Genomic DNA, 20344 nt, shown 5'->3' with positions numbered 1-20344 from the left:
TGGACGGTGTGGATGGAAGTAAAAACATCTAAAACTGTTTAATCAAACCTTTATCTCAATATTATGAAATCTCAGTATAAAATGTTTTTCAGGAACTCATGAGCCAGCTAGTGTTTTTGACACGTGACTACTACATAGGCTATCAACTGCTACTAGCCAGTCTCTAATTCTTAGAAATTGCTTTATGCCAAAATCATTACTGCCTAATTAGAGTCCACAAGAAGCAAAATGATGAGCCAGGCAACTTCTGTAGTATTGTGAGCACAATTGCATATTATGTACTGTTGCCAGATACAGGGAGCGTAGCAGTTGGTTAGTCAGGCTTTTACAAAAATGCTTTTGTAGTTGCCTTTAAGGGCTAGTAGTTTGTTGGCAGTTATTTCACCCATGGATCACCAGATTCTTATTCAGCTCCAAGAATGCAGATCTCTCCTTTGCTCTTTCTTTCTTTTCTTTCACAGGACTGTGAGTTCACTCTGAAGATCTGGTTTGGGAGGGAAAGACCTGATTTTTGCTGAAAACCTGTAATTGTGAGAATCCAAAGAAAGTCACTTAACTATGCAACTTTGTTTAAAAAAAAATAAACCCCCCTGGAATACAAACTGCATACTAATATTTCCAGGTCCATGATTTATTTTTCTAATCTCTTACTTAAACATTCTGTTCAGTTTCACATATGGGGAAAAGGTCATGATTGGAATTTTTTTTCTGATCTTGGACCATTAGGACAAACACTGTATCCAGTATTTGGGTTAAAAAACCTGATCTGTTTAGCTGTTAGTGTGCTGTTTTTCAAAAGGACTTCATTTCAGTCACTTTCACTGTACTGTTTTGCGTTAACTGTGTGTAAAACTAAAGGTATTAGGAAAAATGCTGCAGCGGTTTAATTTCTACTCCATGGAAGAGAAGCTGGCTTTGGTCCTGAGATTTTGGGAGATGCTTTGTCGATAAACTACATAATCTATTAAGCAGATACGGTGCCGTATGTTAATGCAGCATTGGAGCTTTGGAACAGAAGTGGCCAGAGCGAGCTTAAGGACAATGGCTTAGGCACGGGACCCGCCTGTCACCCTGGGCTCTGCCCCGCTCCCCGCTCCGTCTCCCCAGAAAGCCGCGCTCTGCGTTAACTCGGCTGTGTCTGGAGTTCACCTCCGCAGAAAACCCGTCCTACCTCCCCCGCCCGGCGGGAGCGTGCGGTGGAGGGGTGCGGATGGTGCGGTTCATCCCCCTCCACCCCGGTTTTTCCGCGCGAGCCCTGCAGCCGCCCCGCCCCTTTCTCATTGCGGCGCGGGGGGGGAAGGGACCCGCGCCGGCGGAGGGATCCCCGGCGGAGGGAGCAGCGGCTGCCGCACGGCGGACCGCGGCGGAGGGATCCATACGCTGGACCCGCCCGCCGGGCAAAGGCGGGAGGGAGGGGAGGGAGGAGGGGACGGGGGATGCGGCGCGGCCGGGCGGGCTGAGGCGAGGCGCGGCGGCCGTTAGCGGGAAGGAGCCGGGGGAAGCGCGGCCGCGGGAGCCCGCGCCGGGGCGGGGGGTGGTGGCAGAGCGGAGGAACAAGGGCTGGAGGCGGGCGTTGGGGTGGGGGGCGCCGGGAGCGCGGGGCGGCGGGGGGCCGAGGAGGGAGCGGAGCTGAGGGGAGGGGACGGGGGAAGGGCGAGGCTGTGCGGCGAGGCGGCGTGTGCCGCTCCGCTCCCCGCTTGCGGCGTAGTTTAGTGGAAAAGGGAAGGGGTTAGAAAAGGGAACTGGTTTAAAATAGCCTCTCATCGCCGCCGGGGGCTGCTTCCCCCTCTGTGGGCTGCCTGTGCCATCGCGGGGGGGTGCTGAGGGGTTTTCTGGTGTGCAGAAGCAGCCTGGGGGGCTTAGCTGGGAGTGGGGGTGGGGGTCTCTGCCCCTCTTTGCCTCCCCTTGTCTGGATTTCTTTTTTTTTTTTTTTTTTTTGTGGGGAAGGGGCAGGATGAGCCTGCAGAGTTTTACTGGAATTTCTCCTTCCTTTCTGAGGAGCTGCCGCTGCTGAAGCAGATTTTTCCTTCCTTTCTTTTTTTTTTTTTTTTTTTTTGTCTGATGCAGAATCCCAGTAGCTAGGCAGCCTCCCTCTTTTCTTTCCTTCCTTCCTTCTACCCCTTCGGTATGTAGGAAGGGAGAGACATCAATGGAAAGGCTGAAATAGGCGTAGATGGACTTTCAAATGCATTTTTCCATGAAAGAGGAAGATAAATCCCAGTTGCCAGTGCACTGACTTTTTTGTTGCATTGCATGGTAAAAATGAGGTTCACTTACTCCAGCTAAATCCTTGGAGCACTGCAGAGAGTTGCTACAGTGAAGGACTTCTCATATTTTTTTGCATCAGAGGAGCTACATTGATGTTAACCGTTTTTTTGTAAGATGGAGAACGAAATATTCACACCCCTTTTGGAGCAGTTCATGTCTAGCCCTCTTGTCACCTGGGTAAGCATTCATCTTTCCTCGCACGTTATTCATTTATTTGCTCATTGTTTGAAGATAAATGCCTTGCGGCAGAGAATAAGGTGGAGTTAGTGTCACGGTGATGATGATTATGTTTTAGGTTAAGACATTTGGACCATTAGCTGGAGGAAATGGGACCAACCTGGAGGAATATGTGGCGCTAGTGGATGGCGTGTTTCTGAACGAAGTCATGCTGCAAATGTGAGTGTGTGCAAGTTGTGTCTTGGGCTTATTTTTTTGCCGTTGCCTTGTTGCTCTTGTATGCTTTGCTTGCTTATGAAAACTCTTTTTTCCCCCATATCGACTTCAGTAAATTTATTTTACACTTGAAGTAGTCATGTGGTCCGTTAAGAGGAGACTTCCGAGCACAGCAGATACTCTTCACAGTTTAATGTTTGAGTGATGTATTTACAGGATGTATAGTGTAATACAGGCTGAATCATGACATGTAGAACTTACTGGAAAATTGGATGACTGTAAATAGTTACCCAGATTTCCACTGAGAAGGATAAAAGTTCGTTCTACTGGAAGTCATGTCCATAAACAAGATTTTGGATAAATTTGCTTGGCTAATAACATTCTAATACATATCTTAGTTCACGTGACATACAACTTAAGGATCATATGCGAGTCACATAATGTTGTTTACTGAGTAAATGGACTGTCCTTTGACTCCTTCTGCTTCTCACAGTTCCAACTTAGTGTAGATAGCAGTTGTGCAGTAAAACTGATATTTTAATTGAGAGTATAGAATGTTTTCTGGCAACGAACCACAGAGGAAACATTTTCACACCATTTTTTAAATTGTTATGGAAAACTGTGATTGATAGAAAAATTTCCTTATAACTATGGCAACTTTTTGTTAATCATAGTATTGACTGGAATGTTGCCTGCTACTGTAATGCTAGAGAGTAAGACTTTTGTCAAGTGTCTAGTCATATAATCATAAAAATGTTACCAGTGGAAAAAATTTCTCCATACCTACTTTTCTGATATTTTAAGTCATTACAGAGAAATACGTCTCTTGTTTGTATAGGTATGAAAAATTAAGCTTATGGATGGCTGGATAGATACATCAGTGGGTGAGCAGCTTGTGTTGACAGCTGTTCCTCAGGAACACTGCTCAGTGATGGGCATCCTTTTACTCTGTTTATGGCTTTTAGTCATATTTAGCACTTTAAAAGTTTTTGCTGTTGGTATTCAGCTTGTATAATCTGTGTAAAAAGATCTGCAGGTTACTACATACAAGTTTGAATTTGCATCCTTTTAAAACCAGTATTTGTCACCTACTTCTGTGCAACTAAAATTCCAAGTATTCACTTTTGTAATACTGAGAAACAGCGAAAACTTGGTGGAATTGAACTTTCTGAGAAAAATCTCGAGTGTATTTCTGGCATATTTTAGTAAGAATTTTAAGTGATGCATTCACTGAAGCATGCTATTTTTATTTTACAGTTCATTTATTTTTTTCTTGGACTACGTATAAATTAAGTAGCTTGTCAGTTATGACCACACATTTAACATTTAAAGCTTCTATTTGGTAAAAACATTTGACAGCCAGAAGGCAAATTTAGTACTGGAAATGGAACAAGGTGATTTTGAAGAATATAGTCTTGAAATTAAACTTCATCAGTAGTTTTTTGGAATACTAAGACTATAAATTGATAACTGATGTGGGATACGTGTATGTAAAATGGAGAGCTACCAAGAGGGAACATTCCCATGCTTAAGGCACTGTGCATTGAATTTGGCTTTGACTTTGTGCATCTTTGACCCCATACCGTGATTACTGTGGTTGACTTGGAAGGAGTTGTGTGCGTATGTATAAAAAAAAAAATACACATGGGAGATGTAAATTTAAAATAAAATAGTTTGGTAGTCACTACAATTTACAACTACCTTAAACTAGAGGTGCGTAAAAAAGGACTGGCATACAAATAAATTCATTTTACAAATATGTAACTACATTGGAAGGTGTATTTTATTTAAAATACATTTTGGGGGGACTGAAACCTATTACGATTGATTACTCCTTAGAATTGAAGTTTCCAGAACTGTGTTCTTATTTTGGGGGGAGGTGTGTGGGGTGTGTTTTGGGTTTTTTGCCAGGATTGAAAGAGAGGAAAAAAATGTTTTGTGTTTTGCAGACAGATTCCCTCTGGTGAAGTCACTGTGGAAACCTGTGTTAACTTCTAGTCCTATTCACTTTGAATATCCACCTAGAAACATGTCTTCATTTGCAAAAACATTTAAAAGATGCAGCGCCTATTAATCATCAATATAACTTTCAGTATTTTCCATTTTATTAGTATTTCTCTTTTTTCCTTGCAGTCTTAACTACCATATGTTGAGGAAATGTGGCAGAAAAATTTGTATCAGGTAGCTTCAAAAGCAAAATATTTTTCTTCAGAATGTTGGATGTTGTGTTTTTTGGGGTTTTTTTTGATATTTTTTTTTTTTTTTTTTTAAATCTCTCAGTGAGTTCCTTCACATGAGAACTAGGAGCTGTGGCACTCTTAGAAGCTCTTGGAGAAGTCACCAGGAGTGCCATTGTAGAAATGTGTGGAAAGCACCACTAGACGTTGTTTTTACACGAGTTGAGTTATATGGTGCTTACTATTTACACTAGTTTTGAGATGTTTAAGACTGTTAATGTTTTGCTGTGAGAACACAGCTAGTGTGTACCTGTCAGCTAAGGACTTTGTTATGTGGTGGTGGCAGTGCAGGTCGATTGCTGGGGTTGGAAAGCCATTGCAGCATTAGATGCTTTAAAGGGTGTTAAAGGCATGAACAAGTGGAGGCTGTTAGAGGTGCTGTGGTTCTGCTTTATTTATCCTTCAATACTTTATTTTTGCCAAATGTTGAAAAAAACAAATTCTGTGACCATAAAAGTGAGTGTTAATATTGGATTAGGCATGGTTTGTAAACAGTTACACAATCAAAAAAAAGTGGTTGTGTTACTCAGAGAAGGTTTTTGTTCAGTTAAAAGAGTTAATCCTGCCCTCTGTCAGCTGCAAGTGAGAGTTTGTTAGTATGACATTTGTTTCTCCTTGCGCTGATCTAGACCAAATTTATTTTCAACAATTGTAATGATTCAGGCAGAGGAAATAGATGTCAGCATTGGAGTAGTTGCAGGATAATGGTACTGAGATGGTCGGGTTTCATCAGCATTGAGTTTATTAGTATCTCGTACATGAGAAAGAATAATTCATTACACTCCTTGTATGTCTTTGGACTTTTTGGATATTTTAGTACATGTGAAAATCACACAGATTCCGCTCAGTGTCCAGTTACATCTGAAGAGCTCTTTCTTTGCTGGAGATGCTATAGGCCAATTTTATTATTATAATTTAATTTATTTTTAATTAAGGAGACTTTCAGCATTATAATATTAGCTCCTGACTTGAGAGAATGTCTCTCATTTCCTGTTTAAATTTAGGTCCAGTTCTTCAAAAGTATTCGGTTACCTACCTTCTGCTGGGATCAGTCAGTATCTGATACCTCGGGATAGAAACCCATCTGTCTTTCTAAATCAGAGCCTTTTTCTTTGTGTTCTTTGATACAGGAAGGGGTCATGCTTCTTGGATATAAATCAGAAACCAAGAGATCACTGCATTGGTGTTCTGCCATGGCAGGGAGGTGGGGGAACATACCAAGAATACTTCGTACCTTTACTGTACCTCTGTAGTAATACTTGGAACGTTATGAAGTGCTCATATACTTGAGTAAAATATGTTGGTATACTACTGAAGTAAGTGAAACAGTGTAATTCAACGGGTTAGTCACCTGCTGCACATCTACAGTAAAGTAATACTTAGTTGTGCTAAAGATATTTTTTCCAGAACCTAACAACACCTTTTTTTTTTTTTCTTTAGTTTTAGTACTGTAACTTTTACATACTCTTCTGATCCAAGAAGATCAAGGTGTTCTTGCAGAAACAGAGACTGTTTTTTATTTTCATTTCTGATAGGTCTTGTTCTCTGATACTTGTTAATTGAATTCCAGTAGGATTGTGTAAGAAATGCTGGAAGTCTTGTAGTACAAACTGTGGTTCCCAAACTGACAAGAGTCTTGCTAGTTCCTTTGAATAAAAATAGGCAGCTGCAAGTAATTACAAGATAGGGACTTTCATTACATTTAGCACCACCATTAATATTTGGTCAAGTAACAAAGACTTGAAACTGTATTTTAGTTTTAATGGTTTTATTTTACTGTGCTTTGTATTTGTGGCAACGGATTGGTTTTAAAGGAACTAGTGGACAAACTGTATGCAGAATTGCTCCCATACAGAAGCAGACTCTGAAACTGTTAATTTAATCCCCTGTCTGGAGAACCTGTCTGCTTTCATCACGGTATTCCGTTCATAACTTTTGTCTTAATTGACTGTATCAGTCAATACTATCCCTACCAGTCGTTGCATCCAGACATGCTGAAAACTACTGGAAAGGATGAAGTATTTTATTCTTCTCCTGTTTTTCTCCCTTTTGCCGTTCTGGTTTTCACTGACTGTATCCACATCAGGCCTTTCATGCCCATAGAATTTTCCAGGCGGGCTGGCTGACTGTTTCCTTCCACCACTCTGGTGGTGTGTGCCTAGAATGTGTAGACTGCTTCATTGACTCCTTTTCTGAGCTCTTAGTCTTTAGTTGTACGCTTTTTTTTTTCCAAACAGTTGAGCTTGCCAGCCCATACTTCTGGCTTGCCTATATCTTTCCCTGAAAACTGGACTCCATCTCTAGTGCCTGAGCCAGCTGCCTGGCTCTGTGAAAGAGTGCAGGAACACGCACTCCAATCCAATTAACTCTTTCTTGTGAAGAAGACCAAATACCAAGAGGCAGCCAGGTTCTGGCTGGGAGGGGAAATGGAAAAAAATTTTGGGGAAAATTAAATTGGTGAGATAGAGCACTTATTTTAGAAAAAAAAAAGTCAAATATTATTAAGTCTGCACTTTTCTCACTTTCTTGAAGCAAATGGATTTGATTCACACTGTTCAGACGTGCTCTGTCAGGCTTCCACTAATGGAAGGTGGATGTCACTCCAGTAGTTTGAGAGTTGTTGCTCTTCAGAGTGGTTCTGCAGCAGTAGGGCCTAGATTTTTCTTAAGGAAAGCTGAATTTATAACACTTGGTGTTTCTGTAAAGAAGCAAATTCTTTAACAAATGGTCCAGCAGGATGTGCACTCTGGTCAAGACTGTTGGCATTAAAATCTTTTGATTACAAAAAAAGGAAAATACAGTTCTTAACGGTGTAATGATGATTAATTTTAGACTTGAACATCTGTCTGCAGTGAGCTTTGAATTGGACAAATGAGGTGGACAGAGGCTGATACCTGTACTTCTGAGGCGCTTGAGTTTCTGACAGCTAAAGGGGAAAAAAGTGTGGGTTGAACGTAAAATGCCTAAAGTGTTTGATCTTTGCTTATGTCTCTGTTTTACTAGTGTTTTTGATGCTTTTCTACCCTTTTCCACAGTTGGTGTCCACTTTCCTTCATCCTGTCTACCCTGTTTTATTTCTGTTCAGTAAACTATTCTGTTTCACTCTTGTTTCTCGCAGTGTTTTGAAGATTAGGAAGTAAATAATCTAATCTACCTCTGTGTGTATACATCCACTTTGTTGCTCTCTTCTTGATGTGCTGTCTTACCTTTCTTGGACTCTGCCTCCTTTTTTTTTTTGGTAGTGTACTACTTAGCCCGTCTTTAGTCTAGGCTAGTAGCTGGGGCCAGGGAATAAAAGCTGAGTTAAAAAACATTTCTTAATACATACAGAGGTCCTCTGTTGCAGGTGCTCTATCTACCTGCTCCATAAATAGCAGTTGTAACTGAAAGATCTAGAATCAAAACAGTTTGTTTCAGCATTGAAAATATTCTGGTAAGAAAACAATGTGTATTCACTATGGCTGTACAGTTTTATAGTATTTTGCATTTCACTCACATTCTATGTGCTGTTTCAAAGCACTCTATGAAAATAATGAAATGAACTCACTAATAGCTTTCCAGGCATGTATTTCATGTGTTTCATTGTCAAGGAAAGGTAAGGAGGAGTGTACTGACAACCTGTCTCCTGTGATGTAGCTCACTTAAGGCTGTTTTGTATGTAGCCACACGTACACTGCATTGGAGACCGCAGGGCAGAGATGCCGGAGGGAGGGAGAGGAGATGGCAGAGCCGCAGAGCACAGGGCAGCACTACAGAATAGAGCTGCCCTTGCCCACGGCAGAGTCAGCTTTAGCAGAAGTCACAGGGCCGTGTGGGGAATGCCGCGAGTGTGACGGAGCCAGGGAAGACGCCTCCCAGTTTCGCACTAGTGGCTGTGCTCTGTGCTTCGGCGGTTGGGGGTGATGGCCCGGTGGCTTGTGTAGGCATCATTTGCCCTCAGCAGCACCCAGTGTTGAGGCTGGGTTGAGCTTTCTGGCTCCAGTTATGGCTGGCTGTAATATTTCTGTTTGCAGGGCTGACTTTGCTCTTTACTTGCCTCTCCTTCCATATGGCCACTGTCCTGACTCCCTGTGTTGTACGGACAGCCAATACAGCACTTGCTTTACTCTAATTTTTATACCAGAAAGGTGTTTGCCCAAGTGGCTGAGCCGCCTTGAGCCGCCCTACAACGTTGCCATGTTTCTTGGTAGTATAGCAGCAGTAAATTCCAGAGTTTTAGGTTAGCTACAAATATTTTTACCTAGGCTGATCCGCTTGCATCTTTCACTGGCAAGGCTGTGTTTCTTCAGGTTTCATGACTAGTTTGGGGATCTTTACACCACAAACCTTTGCAAAGCATTGCTGTGCTCTGATCTTTCTTGTAAAAACTAATCTAGCTAACTGACAAATTGGTTACTAAATCAAGCACATCTTAATCCTATGTTAAATTTGAGAAGCTTACTTCTAGATTTTCCTCATCTGTTTCTTCTGTTAAGAAGAGGTTTTTTAGCATTGTGTTCTTTCATATGTTCCTCTTATTTTTGGTTCATCCTCCTTTTCCTCTAAACTAATACCAGTTTGTTGCCTTCCTTGTCTTTCGTACTGTACCACTTTTCCCTATGTAGTAATTATTTAGGGATCAAGACATTTTTTTCAAAATGCTGCTTTGTTAGAGCGCATGACCTCAGTGGTCAGAGATTATTTGGTAATAACTTTGTGGGAGTCTCTGTTTGTTTTCTTTGTTTTAGAGTCCTGTATTTATGCTTTAAGATGCTCCAGAGAGACATGGCCTCTTCGGCAGTTGTCATTAATTAGTATTTACAAAATGCCGCCCTTCATTTCATTGGACTAATTGATGTTAAGGCGTTGAATTGAAGCAAGACTACTGCTTGACCCAGACTCAGTTGGTGTGCTTTCTTACATTGCATTTCTGGGTTGGGAAATAGTAAGGGATGAACTTTTAAGAGGCTTGTCTTGTATTCCTGGCTCTTGAGTGAATCTTTGAATCTGTGTGGTACGTTTAGATACACTCAAAAACTTGCTTCCTTTCTCGAGAGTTACAGGAGATAGGAGTCCACTTAGGTTTATTACACAATTTTACCTTATTTTAAGCTGCAGGGAAATACTTGCTCTAGTTTTTGTTGGTGTGGTATCTTCATTTTTCTTAAGTAGGCCCGTGAGCAAAAAATGTCTGGTGTAATTTCCCAATAGCTTGGGAATATACTGGTTGTATATTTAGAGTATTGTATTGTATGTGCCAGACAAGAGTAAAATACAGGTACTAGTTGATGTGTGATAGAATGTAGACAGATGTCATACTTACTAAGTGCTGGTTTGCATCTCAGCAAGAATATGAATATTAATGTTTTAAGATTAAAAGAAGGCGTTTATTTTACAGGCCCTTGTATGTATGTTTATCTTGTAGCTTTGGGTAGTTAACGGGGTAAGGTCCTTCAGGTACTGCTCTATTTTATCTAACTCAGGAGGGGATTGATTGTACATCTGTTGATGGGCATGCAAAATTTGCAACACATTTCAGTTAGTCTGCTGAAGCAATGCAGTTGCTCACGTGGATACATTTTTTACAAGAAACATAACCTATTTTCTTTGGCAGTCCCCTTATTTCCAGGAGCCTTGCGTTTGAATTTGTCTTATTCCTTGGAATAATGTGTACAAAGGGCTCAGATCTGTCACGTGGTGGTCTAAAAACTGGTACAGACCAAGAGGAAGATGTGTCTTTTATTGTTATTAATTTACTTATAGAGGCTTTATTGTACTTCATAAAAAAGGGACTTCTAGAGTCATAGTGTTCTCACTAGAAGTATTTAATGGAAATTATGTGGCAGTCTTTTTATGACTTAAGATCTTTTTAGTCACTGCAGTCACTGTAATATTCGGGTAGCTTTGTTGTCATCTCACTAGGCTGATCTCACATCACTATTTCCTGCATTTTTTAGTACTCAGTGTGCCACGATGCTTACCTATGGTCAGGCTATTTTGCATCTGAAGTACTAACTATTTTTGAGAATGTATAGATTCAGCAAGGTTCAAAGTAAATGAGTGAACATTTTTCCCAGTCTTCCAAGGAGAAATTATTTTTGGTAGTGCTATGATTATCAAATAAAGCAAAGCACATATTGCTGTGGTGTTGGAAATTGCTTAGGGTAGAAGAGAAGAATTTGTATATACAAATTTATTATCTCTTAAAGAGGTTTTTTTTAAGTTTAAATAAAGAAGACTGCATAAATGTGTATTGCTTTAAAATCCTAGATAAGTTATTTTACCTTATTAATATCTTAGCCTGTTAGCTCCACAAATGTCACTTGCTAAGGGCAATAAGTGTTTATATGCTTCTCTTCTGTACTGCTTGCTGCTTCCTATCTGTGATGACGACTTTCTGACCCTGTTCTGCTGCTTTTATAACTGTTTCTGATGTTTGTTCCAAACTACTACCTGTGTGTTTGCACAGTGTTCTTTCCAAGGTAGATTGTAAAAACATTTTTGCACTTTAATGCCCTCTGATGTTGGGTATCAAGTCACGCTGCATCTTGTGATCCAGATCTGTGAGTGCTTACTTATGTAAAGCTGATCCTAGTGTTGCCACGGGATTATTGCGGGTGTAAATGTTTGCAGTGTTCTAATGGTCAGTTACATTGAGGTGTTAATCACAAAGTCAAATAGTTTTCAGTTACTCTGTTAATTAGTATTGGACTGAATAGCTCTTAAAATTTGAGCTCATTTCAGAGGTAAAAAAGTTGACCCTGAGAGTCACAATGCTTGAATAACACACAACGCTTGAAGTCGAATGGGTAGTCATTGTCCTCAGTACTTTGTTTCTGTGGTATGGCCACCTTTCTTGCTTGTCCCTTGTAGACTGTTTGCTCTTGCATCCTGTGCTGCCTCTTTGTTTTAGTTTAGTTCGTAAAGTAGTATAGTACAAGTACTATAGCAGTCTGATTCTACCTTTTCAAACAGCATCTGCTACTAGGCCTTTAGCAATTAAAAAAACCTCAACAAACCAACCAACTAACCAAACCAACAAGATAACCCTTGTAAGTTACTTAGATTTGTTGAAGTAGTAAAAGCGTATTTGTCAGACTTTCTGGTTCTCATCTGTTTGCTCAAAAAAAGTTTTGTTTGTCAAGTTGTTTCCTCTCAGAGTTCTTGGTGATTTAATACCCAGGAGTTTATTTTGTGTGACAGTGTTAAGTGTTTTGTGATGCTCTGGATCCTATAGATTTTCCTTTCCATCAGTGAAACTTCTTAATTTGGTGGGAGCCAGCTTACCTTTTGCTAGCTGTGGGGCAGAGGCTGCTCTGCATTCTCGTTGATGTGGGGAGCTCACCCAGGTTACTCCAGGCAGGGAGTAGTGATTTGCTATTTTGGTTCTTTGGCAGAAAGCTTTTTTTTAAAATAGAACCTTTTAGTGTGATAGGAAAAAAGTGCATCTGATAGTCGAGTTGAAACAATAGTAGTAAAGTTGTTTCATACTATGTGATGCCAAAGACGGCTGTTGCTCTGTAAACTTGGAAGTTAGGGGTTTCTGCAGGGTGTTAATTCAGTGATACACGTGTGTGCTTAGTAAATGACAGGTGAACTGTTTTATTCTCGTTTTCTCTTACGTTTTGCTCACCTGCGTGCATCTTCCTTATTACTATTAATGAAAAGAGAAGGGATAAAAAGTAAATCTGGGCTGTTCTGAACTCTGCTTTTTTTTAAAACTCTGTGAGGGAGAAATTAAAGATCAGTCACCAGACCTTTTGAATATGCTATGATTTTGTCTGGCTGTTTGCACATTAATGTGTAAACTTGGGAGCGTACAGATGTGAGGGGATGTCTCTTCATGCAGATAACACCACTGACAGTGGGACCACCCAGCAGAGCAGTTGGCCAGAGCAGCCCTGAGGTCGTGAGGCACAGCAGGTTCATCTTGACGGACAAGGGAGAGACAGGGTTACCCGGCACAAAGGCTTGTGGCACTGCTTCAGATACAGCTGTTCTAGCACTCTTCAGCCATGAGTAATTAGGCAGCTCCACTGCTGTGAGTGCCAGCAAGAGAGCTTAGGCACTGTGCAGCTACCCTGTGAGTAGTTCAGCCTGGTCAGATGCTGCGAGCTAAGGCAGGGAGTAGGAAAAAGCTCGCTGCACGTGCTCAGTATCCACTCCTGTGTTTTTGGCAGTGTTCCCTGTGATCCCCATCAGCCAGCCGATCTGTTGTAGGCCACTTGGTCATGGTTTTTTTTGAAGTAGGCATAGAGCTTCAGCCTCCTAATAGTTTATGATGTTGGACATAATCCTAGGAAATGGGGTTTTGCACAAGGGACAAAAGGTTTTTGATGTTAGACCTACTTCCTGAAACTCACATTAGCATGAGGCAAAACCCCTTTGATACAACTGTTGAACTTTTGGCACATACAGTCAATCTTTGCTAAGTGCACAGTTAGCAAAGTATCTTTAAATTGCAATATTCATATGTACATTATTGTGTGGTAAAGGATATCTCAGCATTTGTAATGGCACCTTTGCATGTTTGAGCAGATGTCTGCAGAACTACATGGCCATTTGAACTGTGCATTGATGGCTGCTCAAACAGTATTGTCTCAAGGGTAGAAATACAGGCGTTTTAGAAGGAAGAGGTAGATTGTGATAAAGGCGTGCAAAAAATGCAAAGAAGGAGTGGTTAATGTAAGTCACAACCTTTGCTTGCTTATCCCACGTTAGGATTAGAGCATCCTTTTACTGGATCTGATGTAAGTGCACAAAGATACAAGGCTAAGCAGGATTCCAAAGTGAACACTCGACCAACTCTAGAATGTCCATCCCTCGCGTCTTCAGCGACTCAGACTGCGGATCTCCGGTTGTAATAGTCATGTGTGTGTTGTGTGATGTCACCCGGCCATCAGGTCTGTCAGTGTAATCGATGCACTGCAGCCTCAGGGCTTGCATGTCTTGCATGATGCTTTTCAAGAGGTGGAAGGATTTTACTGCCATCTATTTTTTCAGATAAGAACGTGCCAAGTTTTCTCTGCGTGCTTCAACAGTGGATAGTCTGTGTCCCGAATTATTATTCTTCAAGGAAGTCATCCCTTCAAATCCATTTCTGTCAGCACAGAAATCCTGATGAGCACATGCCAGAGGTATAGAGAAGGAGTTAGGATTTATTTATCTTTTTGATACATTTATCATGGAAAATACTGTTTGGCAGCAGAAACTGGTCATACTGATAGATGCAGGAGGGAGTTTGAAGTATGCTGTCTTGCACCAACGTTCCTAGGATGTGCTTGATCCCAAGGTTCAGATAGTGACAGTATTGTACTTCAGGATCTGCCCCATTCTTTGACACTGTCACTCCTGCAGACTGACCCTTTGACTGTGGCTGATGATTTTATAACTGATGGAACAGTACACCCGTGAAGGCCAGTGCTCCTTTTGTCCCCTAGGTGAAGGTGCTTCTGATAACCTCATTGCTTCAGTGGACTGCTTTGTCTGGTGTTGCTTCAAATGTTGGAAGAAAATTGGAGATTATCTTATTCTCTAGTGAAGGTCTTGGTTTTACTTTCACAGTAAAAGGACACTGCTTTATTAAATGTCTTTGTAAAGCACATCTTGTACGTGTTTATTATTTTCTTGCTAATAGTAAATAATGGAAATGCTGTGTTATTACTTGAAATCTATGAAAAAATTCTGATACCAGTAATTGTTGAAATATTCAGCAGAAAGCAAGAGTAAGCCTCTGTATTCTAATTAAAGGGACTTTGCAAGAGATATGGCTTTATTAGGCCAAAACCATTTCTGCATAAAGGTGAATACTGTGCTACTGTGAGCTAAAACACAGATAGAATAACAGTTTTTATTACCCCTTGAGATGTACACTTGTGTAGAATCTTTTCCAAAGTGCTTGTTTCAGCATTTCACTGTACTTAACAAATACATTCAAACAATGATATATTTAAAATTAGGGTGCGTTATAATACTAGACTTAATTATTAAGTACCATCAAGGAACAGATGGCAAGAGAGGACACAACTGGTTTGCAGTCTGCATAGATTTAAGCATGAAGCCATTAAGCTATCACATTCCCATTTCTGATAGATTTTGGTCAATGAAAAATTAAAGACACATAATCCCCGATTATATGAGGTCTCAATCTGTAATTCATGACACTGGTAGTATTTCAAAACCACTGAAGTTCTCTCTGTAATCAGTAGTTTTAAACTAATGCATTATTGGGATAGATGCTCCTGTCTTTTTTTATTGCTATTGAAATTAATGTATCTTGTCATAAGTAGGTTGCTCTTAAATGTAAAATTGCTTAAGGGTATCTGTTACTGCTCTGCTTCCTATTGACTTCTAGACAGATTTGCCCTATTTTGCTAGGCTATTTGCCACTGAAGCAGTTCTGCCTAATAAAAGGAGCAGTTCAGAGTTCAGAGCGTGTATTGCCTTAAATATGTTTATAGTGTAACTAGCGCAGTAGCCACTAGAATATTATGTTTTTAAAAAACTGGATTTAAAGCTATTTTTACAAAAGTGTAGTTCAGAACTGATCTATTTTCAAAATTATTTCATTCACATCTTTGTATTTCCAACAGCATGTACTAGTTTATTTCACTGGTGTTGGACCCAATGTATTCTAATAAACAGAATTGTTTAGCATTAATAAAAATTACTTATTATCAAAATTTTATTGGTCATAAAAATAAAACAATTCAACATACAGATACAAGTAATTTATTAAAATCTGTAATAAATTAGTTGCCAAAAAATGTAAACTAATTTAAAGATGCATGCTCTTGAAAGCGATACAGATTTTGGCAATTTATGTTTAGAATTTTAGCTTTCTGTATGAAAAGTATTTGCACATTATATTTCATTAGTTTTTCTCATTAGTTATTTCAAATGCTTGATAAGAAAATTAGTGTGTCTGTTCTCGGCTTTGAACCAGTCTGACAAAATACAATTATACAAAAAACAATGGAAAATGTGTAGCTAACATCATGCTGTGTTATTTCCTCGTCGAGAGGAATGAGTTAAGACATCAATACTTAGGAGGATGGACCATATTGACTAAATTAAGATTACTTAAAATGGTGTTTTGTGAATTAAGGAGACTACTGAGGTTTAAAGTTGGAGGCTTTGAGAGAATGAGGCCTGGTTATCAGTATTGGGAATGAAGGTGGGTTTATTTTTTAAAATAATGACTCTTCTGCTGGAGGACCTAATCACAATTCTTTTGGTAACAGTGCATGGTGCAAGAAGTGATCCATCAGGCCTGTTCTTGGCTGTTTAAAACATGTTGCAAGTCAAAACTGACAGTTCAAACAGAATCTGAAAGCTAGAAAGCAGTGATTGAAAATTAGGGAAGACTGGTAAATACCAACATTGAAGAATTCTTCTACCCAGCGGCCTCTATTTTAAATGTTTACATTTCAACATGTGGGTCATTTTAGTAGGTAGCCTATTAATAGTCTGTGTTTGTAAAGTATGATCATTTAATGACATAATGTGGTTAGGAAGATGTAAATTACCGTAGTACAGAGGTGAAGTCCCGTTTGCACTAGAAGGTATTGAGAGCAGGATTTCACTTCAGGAAAGGCTAGAAGCAATTTTTTTCCAAGTAAAAGTCATCCTAGTCATTGCTAACATGTACTGATTGAGACTGTCAAAGGCAACTTACCTCCCCTGTTCGAAGAATAATGAGCCAGCACAACAATCTTTACCAAAAAAAGTGACAAAATCAAAGAAGGAAAACTTTCCTGCTAACTAGAGTGAGTTATTGAGGCTACATGTTTAATTACATTAAAAATGACTGGTAGAGATTAATAGTGTTAATACTGATATTTAAGTAACTTTAATTTTATTGATCCTCAAGAGCGAGGGGTTCAACTTCTTGTTACCATAAACTGTTTTCAAGTTCTGCTGAAAAATGTTAAGGGAACTTTGAGTTTTGTGTTTCTGTTGGACCTGTCACCATAATCTTTTGGAAAAATTTAAGATTATTAAAATAGATATGTTCTGTGCACCAGGTTGTCCTGAGGCTGACATTCTGATTTTAATTGTTGATACTGTGCACTGGCGAAGGACCATGTGATTGGACTGTGAGTTTTTTCAAGTGGTAAAGATGCAGTTCCAGAGCACATCTGTGGCCCAAGCCTTCCCTGCAAAATTCACAGTCTCAGTAAACCGTTTCCTGCAATTTGTGCCAAAAAAAAAAAAAAGTGGAATGCTTTCTGTTTTAAGACAAAGGAATGAATCATTTTGACCCAAAACAGTGTAACTTTTATCAAAAAAGAAGCCTGGAATTTCCATAAAACGTAAGGAATGTGTGTCAGTCATTGAGTTGGTCTTGCTGGATGAAGATATGTACCACATTAAAAAAAAAAAATCTGTATTGGGGGGAGTGGGATACATGGGGTGAATTTGTGGAAGTAAAGGAATGTTGCTTTGCTTTCAAAAGTAGTTGAAAGATCTAAAAAAATCATTGATATCTATCAACATTATCTTTGACACAAAACTTATACCTCAGAATGTCTCATGGACTTTGTTAGTACACTGTTGAGTTTCTAAGGATTAAGGTGAAGATGAAACATAAGAATGACTTGCTGTTGTACTGTTGCCAAGCGTCTGCTAAAGTGTTCTAAAAGTGCTCAGATTCCGTGTCTGTTAGTGCATCACTTGAGAAATGTGAATTATTTATTTTTGTACTGTGAGGAGAAATGCTGGTATTCGGAAGCAAAGTGCAGGTATAAGTACAATGACACCCTACAGTTCCTGATGTTGCCCAGATGTTATGACTTCTAATTTCAAAAATTAATTTTCATATCATCAAATACAACTCAAAGTTCACATGCTGCATCTTTGGTGTGTGCAAGTCCCAGTAGTGAAATAATTGTCCTGCAAAACGTGAAGATGGTGGTGGTGACCAAGGTGTGGAACTAGGAATTTGTGTCCTAAGAGATCTTGGGCTCTAATTGCCCATTTTTTTCCCTCCTCCACACAGATAGCCTTGGCACTGATTGTTTCTGTGGTTGTTCAGGAATTTGTTTCTGTGTTCATTTCCCATTTGTAGTATGGGGATAGTAACAATTTGTCTTAAGTGTGTAAAGATTTGTGTTTACCTACCATTATGAAGCCACAGTGCTATGCAAATGTTAAAGTTTTTGTTCTTACAAGATCTGTCTAAATTTTCTAGTACAGCTTTCGAAATGAGAAAGTGTAAAGCCTGAGCTTTTATGACACTTGTGTTGTGAATTCTTGTGGTTGCACACTAATTTTTGTGCTGATACTGAAGTAAGAGCTATTACAATATCCAGGAAACTCCAGTGCCCTCTGTTTTGAGTGCACTAAAGGGAGAGTCATCTAAAATGTATGGCTGTAGAAATGCTGCTGAAGATGATGAAAAAGCCTGGAGATAATCCGATAGTCATTAAGATTAAAGATGAAGATTAAGGGCCCAAATCGGCCTTTTGGAGATAGGAATGTAGAAATAGGAGACTTCAGCTGATCTCTGTATGCCATCAGGTCAGCAGGATTTATCCTGGATTTTCTTTTCTGATTTTAACAAATTTGAATGAATTCAGTTTGGAAAGGAGTTCAGTTCTGCACATCTGCAAAGCATAATCACTCTTAGCCCATTTAGTTCCTTTTGCAGCTACAGGTTGGCTGAATTAATAAATCCAGGTTGACATCTTAATCACATAGTTTTGGTAATATATGCTAAAATGTACTGTAATTGTTTATAGTATTTTTAAGAACGCGGTGATGAGCATTTAGGAATGAGGCAATTACCTGTGTAAGGATCCGTGTCCTAATTTTCCTAGATTTATATTCATGTATATGAGAAAAAAGATGTTATGCTTACTGCTTTTCTTTTCAAAATGACTATGTTGGAGGTGTGGTTTATATATGATCTGACTTCGTTCCCAGAAATTTTTCTTCTACATTATTTCTATCTAGTTTCTTCTACACTGTTTCATGCTTACAGGCCAGGGAATTCTGATAGCAATAACCTGAAGAAAAGTCATAAATGTGTCTTTTGAAAAGTCTAACATGCTAAAACCAAAGAAAGCTGTAAAAGGCAAATAAAAGTTTGTTTAGGTAACATAAAATGAAAAATACATAAATTTTGTCTGTGGTGACACTTGTGGAGGGAGCACGTGAAACTACCAAAGTGATAAATTGCATCAAAACAAATCATGATACTTCTGTGTTCAGTGGAGTAGAGGGAATAGCTCATGTGGGGGGGTTGGTTGTTGACACTTAGACATTCCAGTTGAGTATCTATCTAGAAACGTATGAATCACATGTATATTGATGATCTCGTAGACTATTCCGGTGTAGTTACTTTAAATAAAATACTTGTTCTTCATGATGCATGTTCTTTTTGGGGAGTCCTTGCACAGCCTTCAGTTTGTGCGCATCCCTCGTATCTGGCTTTCAGGTTGCAGGGCCTCGGTGTCCTGCCAGGACAGTTTGTGCTGACCTGTAAGCTGCTCCGTTCCATCTCCTCCTGAGGAACCTTGCAGGAACTCGCTGTGAGATGGATGTGCTTCTCAATCAGCAGTTCCCAGTCTCCAGGGGCAGGGGTACCTGTATGTCACCCAGTAATACAGTACGCCCAAGGAACTGAGGGGGGGAGCCTTTGTGTGCTGCTTAGAACCCACCTGGGTTCACCTGTGGAAAAAGTCTGCGCAAACAGGGACCTGCCCTGAAGTGTGGCTCTAAGAACTGAAGCAGCATCTGTACCATGCATAGAATAGCTACTTCTCTTTCAGACAGCACTTGTACTAGAAAATTGACGAATTAGGGGTTTTTTTTTGGCAGTGGTATTTCTTTTCCCTTGGTATTTGGTTGGGCCCGCTACACTATTCAGGTCATTTCTGTAATATAGCAAGTTACTCTTCTTTCTGCATTTGATTCCCGAGTATAATCCTTTGCCTGAACATGTTGTTACTGAGTTCCCTTATACTGCTGTCACACCACTTCTGTACTTTATCAGGGTTGTTCTCAATTGCCATGGTGTTCTCTGAAGGTTTTCTTGTTTTTTGTTTTTTTTAATTCCTCCCAATTTTTGCCAATGGCAGTTCTGCTAAGCGTATTCTGTGTTCCATTGTCTAAATCATTAATGACAACGTTGAATAAAACCAGACCCAGAAGGCACACACCCTTGTGGGAACCTCCAGTTTGACAGTGGTAGTTTCTTGTTTGAGTGCAGTACTCCAGCCAGCTGTGCATTTATCTGATGATATCGTTCAACAACACAAATAGTATCATTAACTATCAAAAGTTGTGTTGTGCAACTGTCTCAAGTACCTTTGTAAAAGTTAAACTTCACGTTGGCCATCCCTTCTGAATTCTCTAAGCCTTTTACAGGGTGCTGCGGGGGAGCTGCTTTGATTCTGCATTGTTTTCCTTGAAAGATCACAATGAGTGGTTGTCACGCTGTCTTGTATGTGACTAATAAGGTG

At 39.8% G+C, this 20344-nt stretch overlaps 1 protein-coding gene across 16 annotated transcripts in view; it reads left to right on the top strand.

Annotated features, from left to right (window-relative positions):
* Nucleotides 1–1809: 1809 nt before the first annotated feature.
* Nucleotides 1810–20344, top strand: part of CCDC88A (coiled-coil domain containing 88A) — an 80439-nt gene continuing 61904 nt past the window's right edge. For all 16 annotated transcript variants that reach the window (XM_074817098.1, XM_074817099.1, XM_074817097.1 and 13 more), the window contains exons 1-2: nt 1810–2445; nt 2564–2664. In XM_074817098.1, the coding sequence (XP_074673199.1) occupies nt 2383–2445; nt 2564–2664 (164 nt within the window). In that variant the 5' untranslated portion in view covers nt 1810–2382. The remainder of the gene's footprint in view (nt 2446–2563; nt 2665–20344) is intronic.

This window comes from Strix aluco, chromosome 3 (genome assembly GCF_031877795.1).
Source record: "Strix aluco isolate bStrAlu1 chromosome 3, bStrAlu1.hap1, whole genome shotgun sequence".
Taxonomy (NCBI): domain Eukaryota; kingdom Metazoa; phylum Chordata; class Aves; order Strigiformes; family Strigidae; genus Strix; species Strix aluco.
Note: the sequence above shows the minus strand (reverse complement) of the source record. Positions and strands in the feature narration are given on the sequence as shown.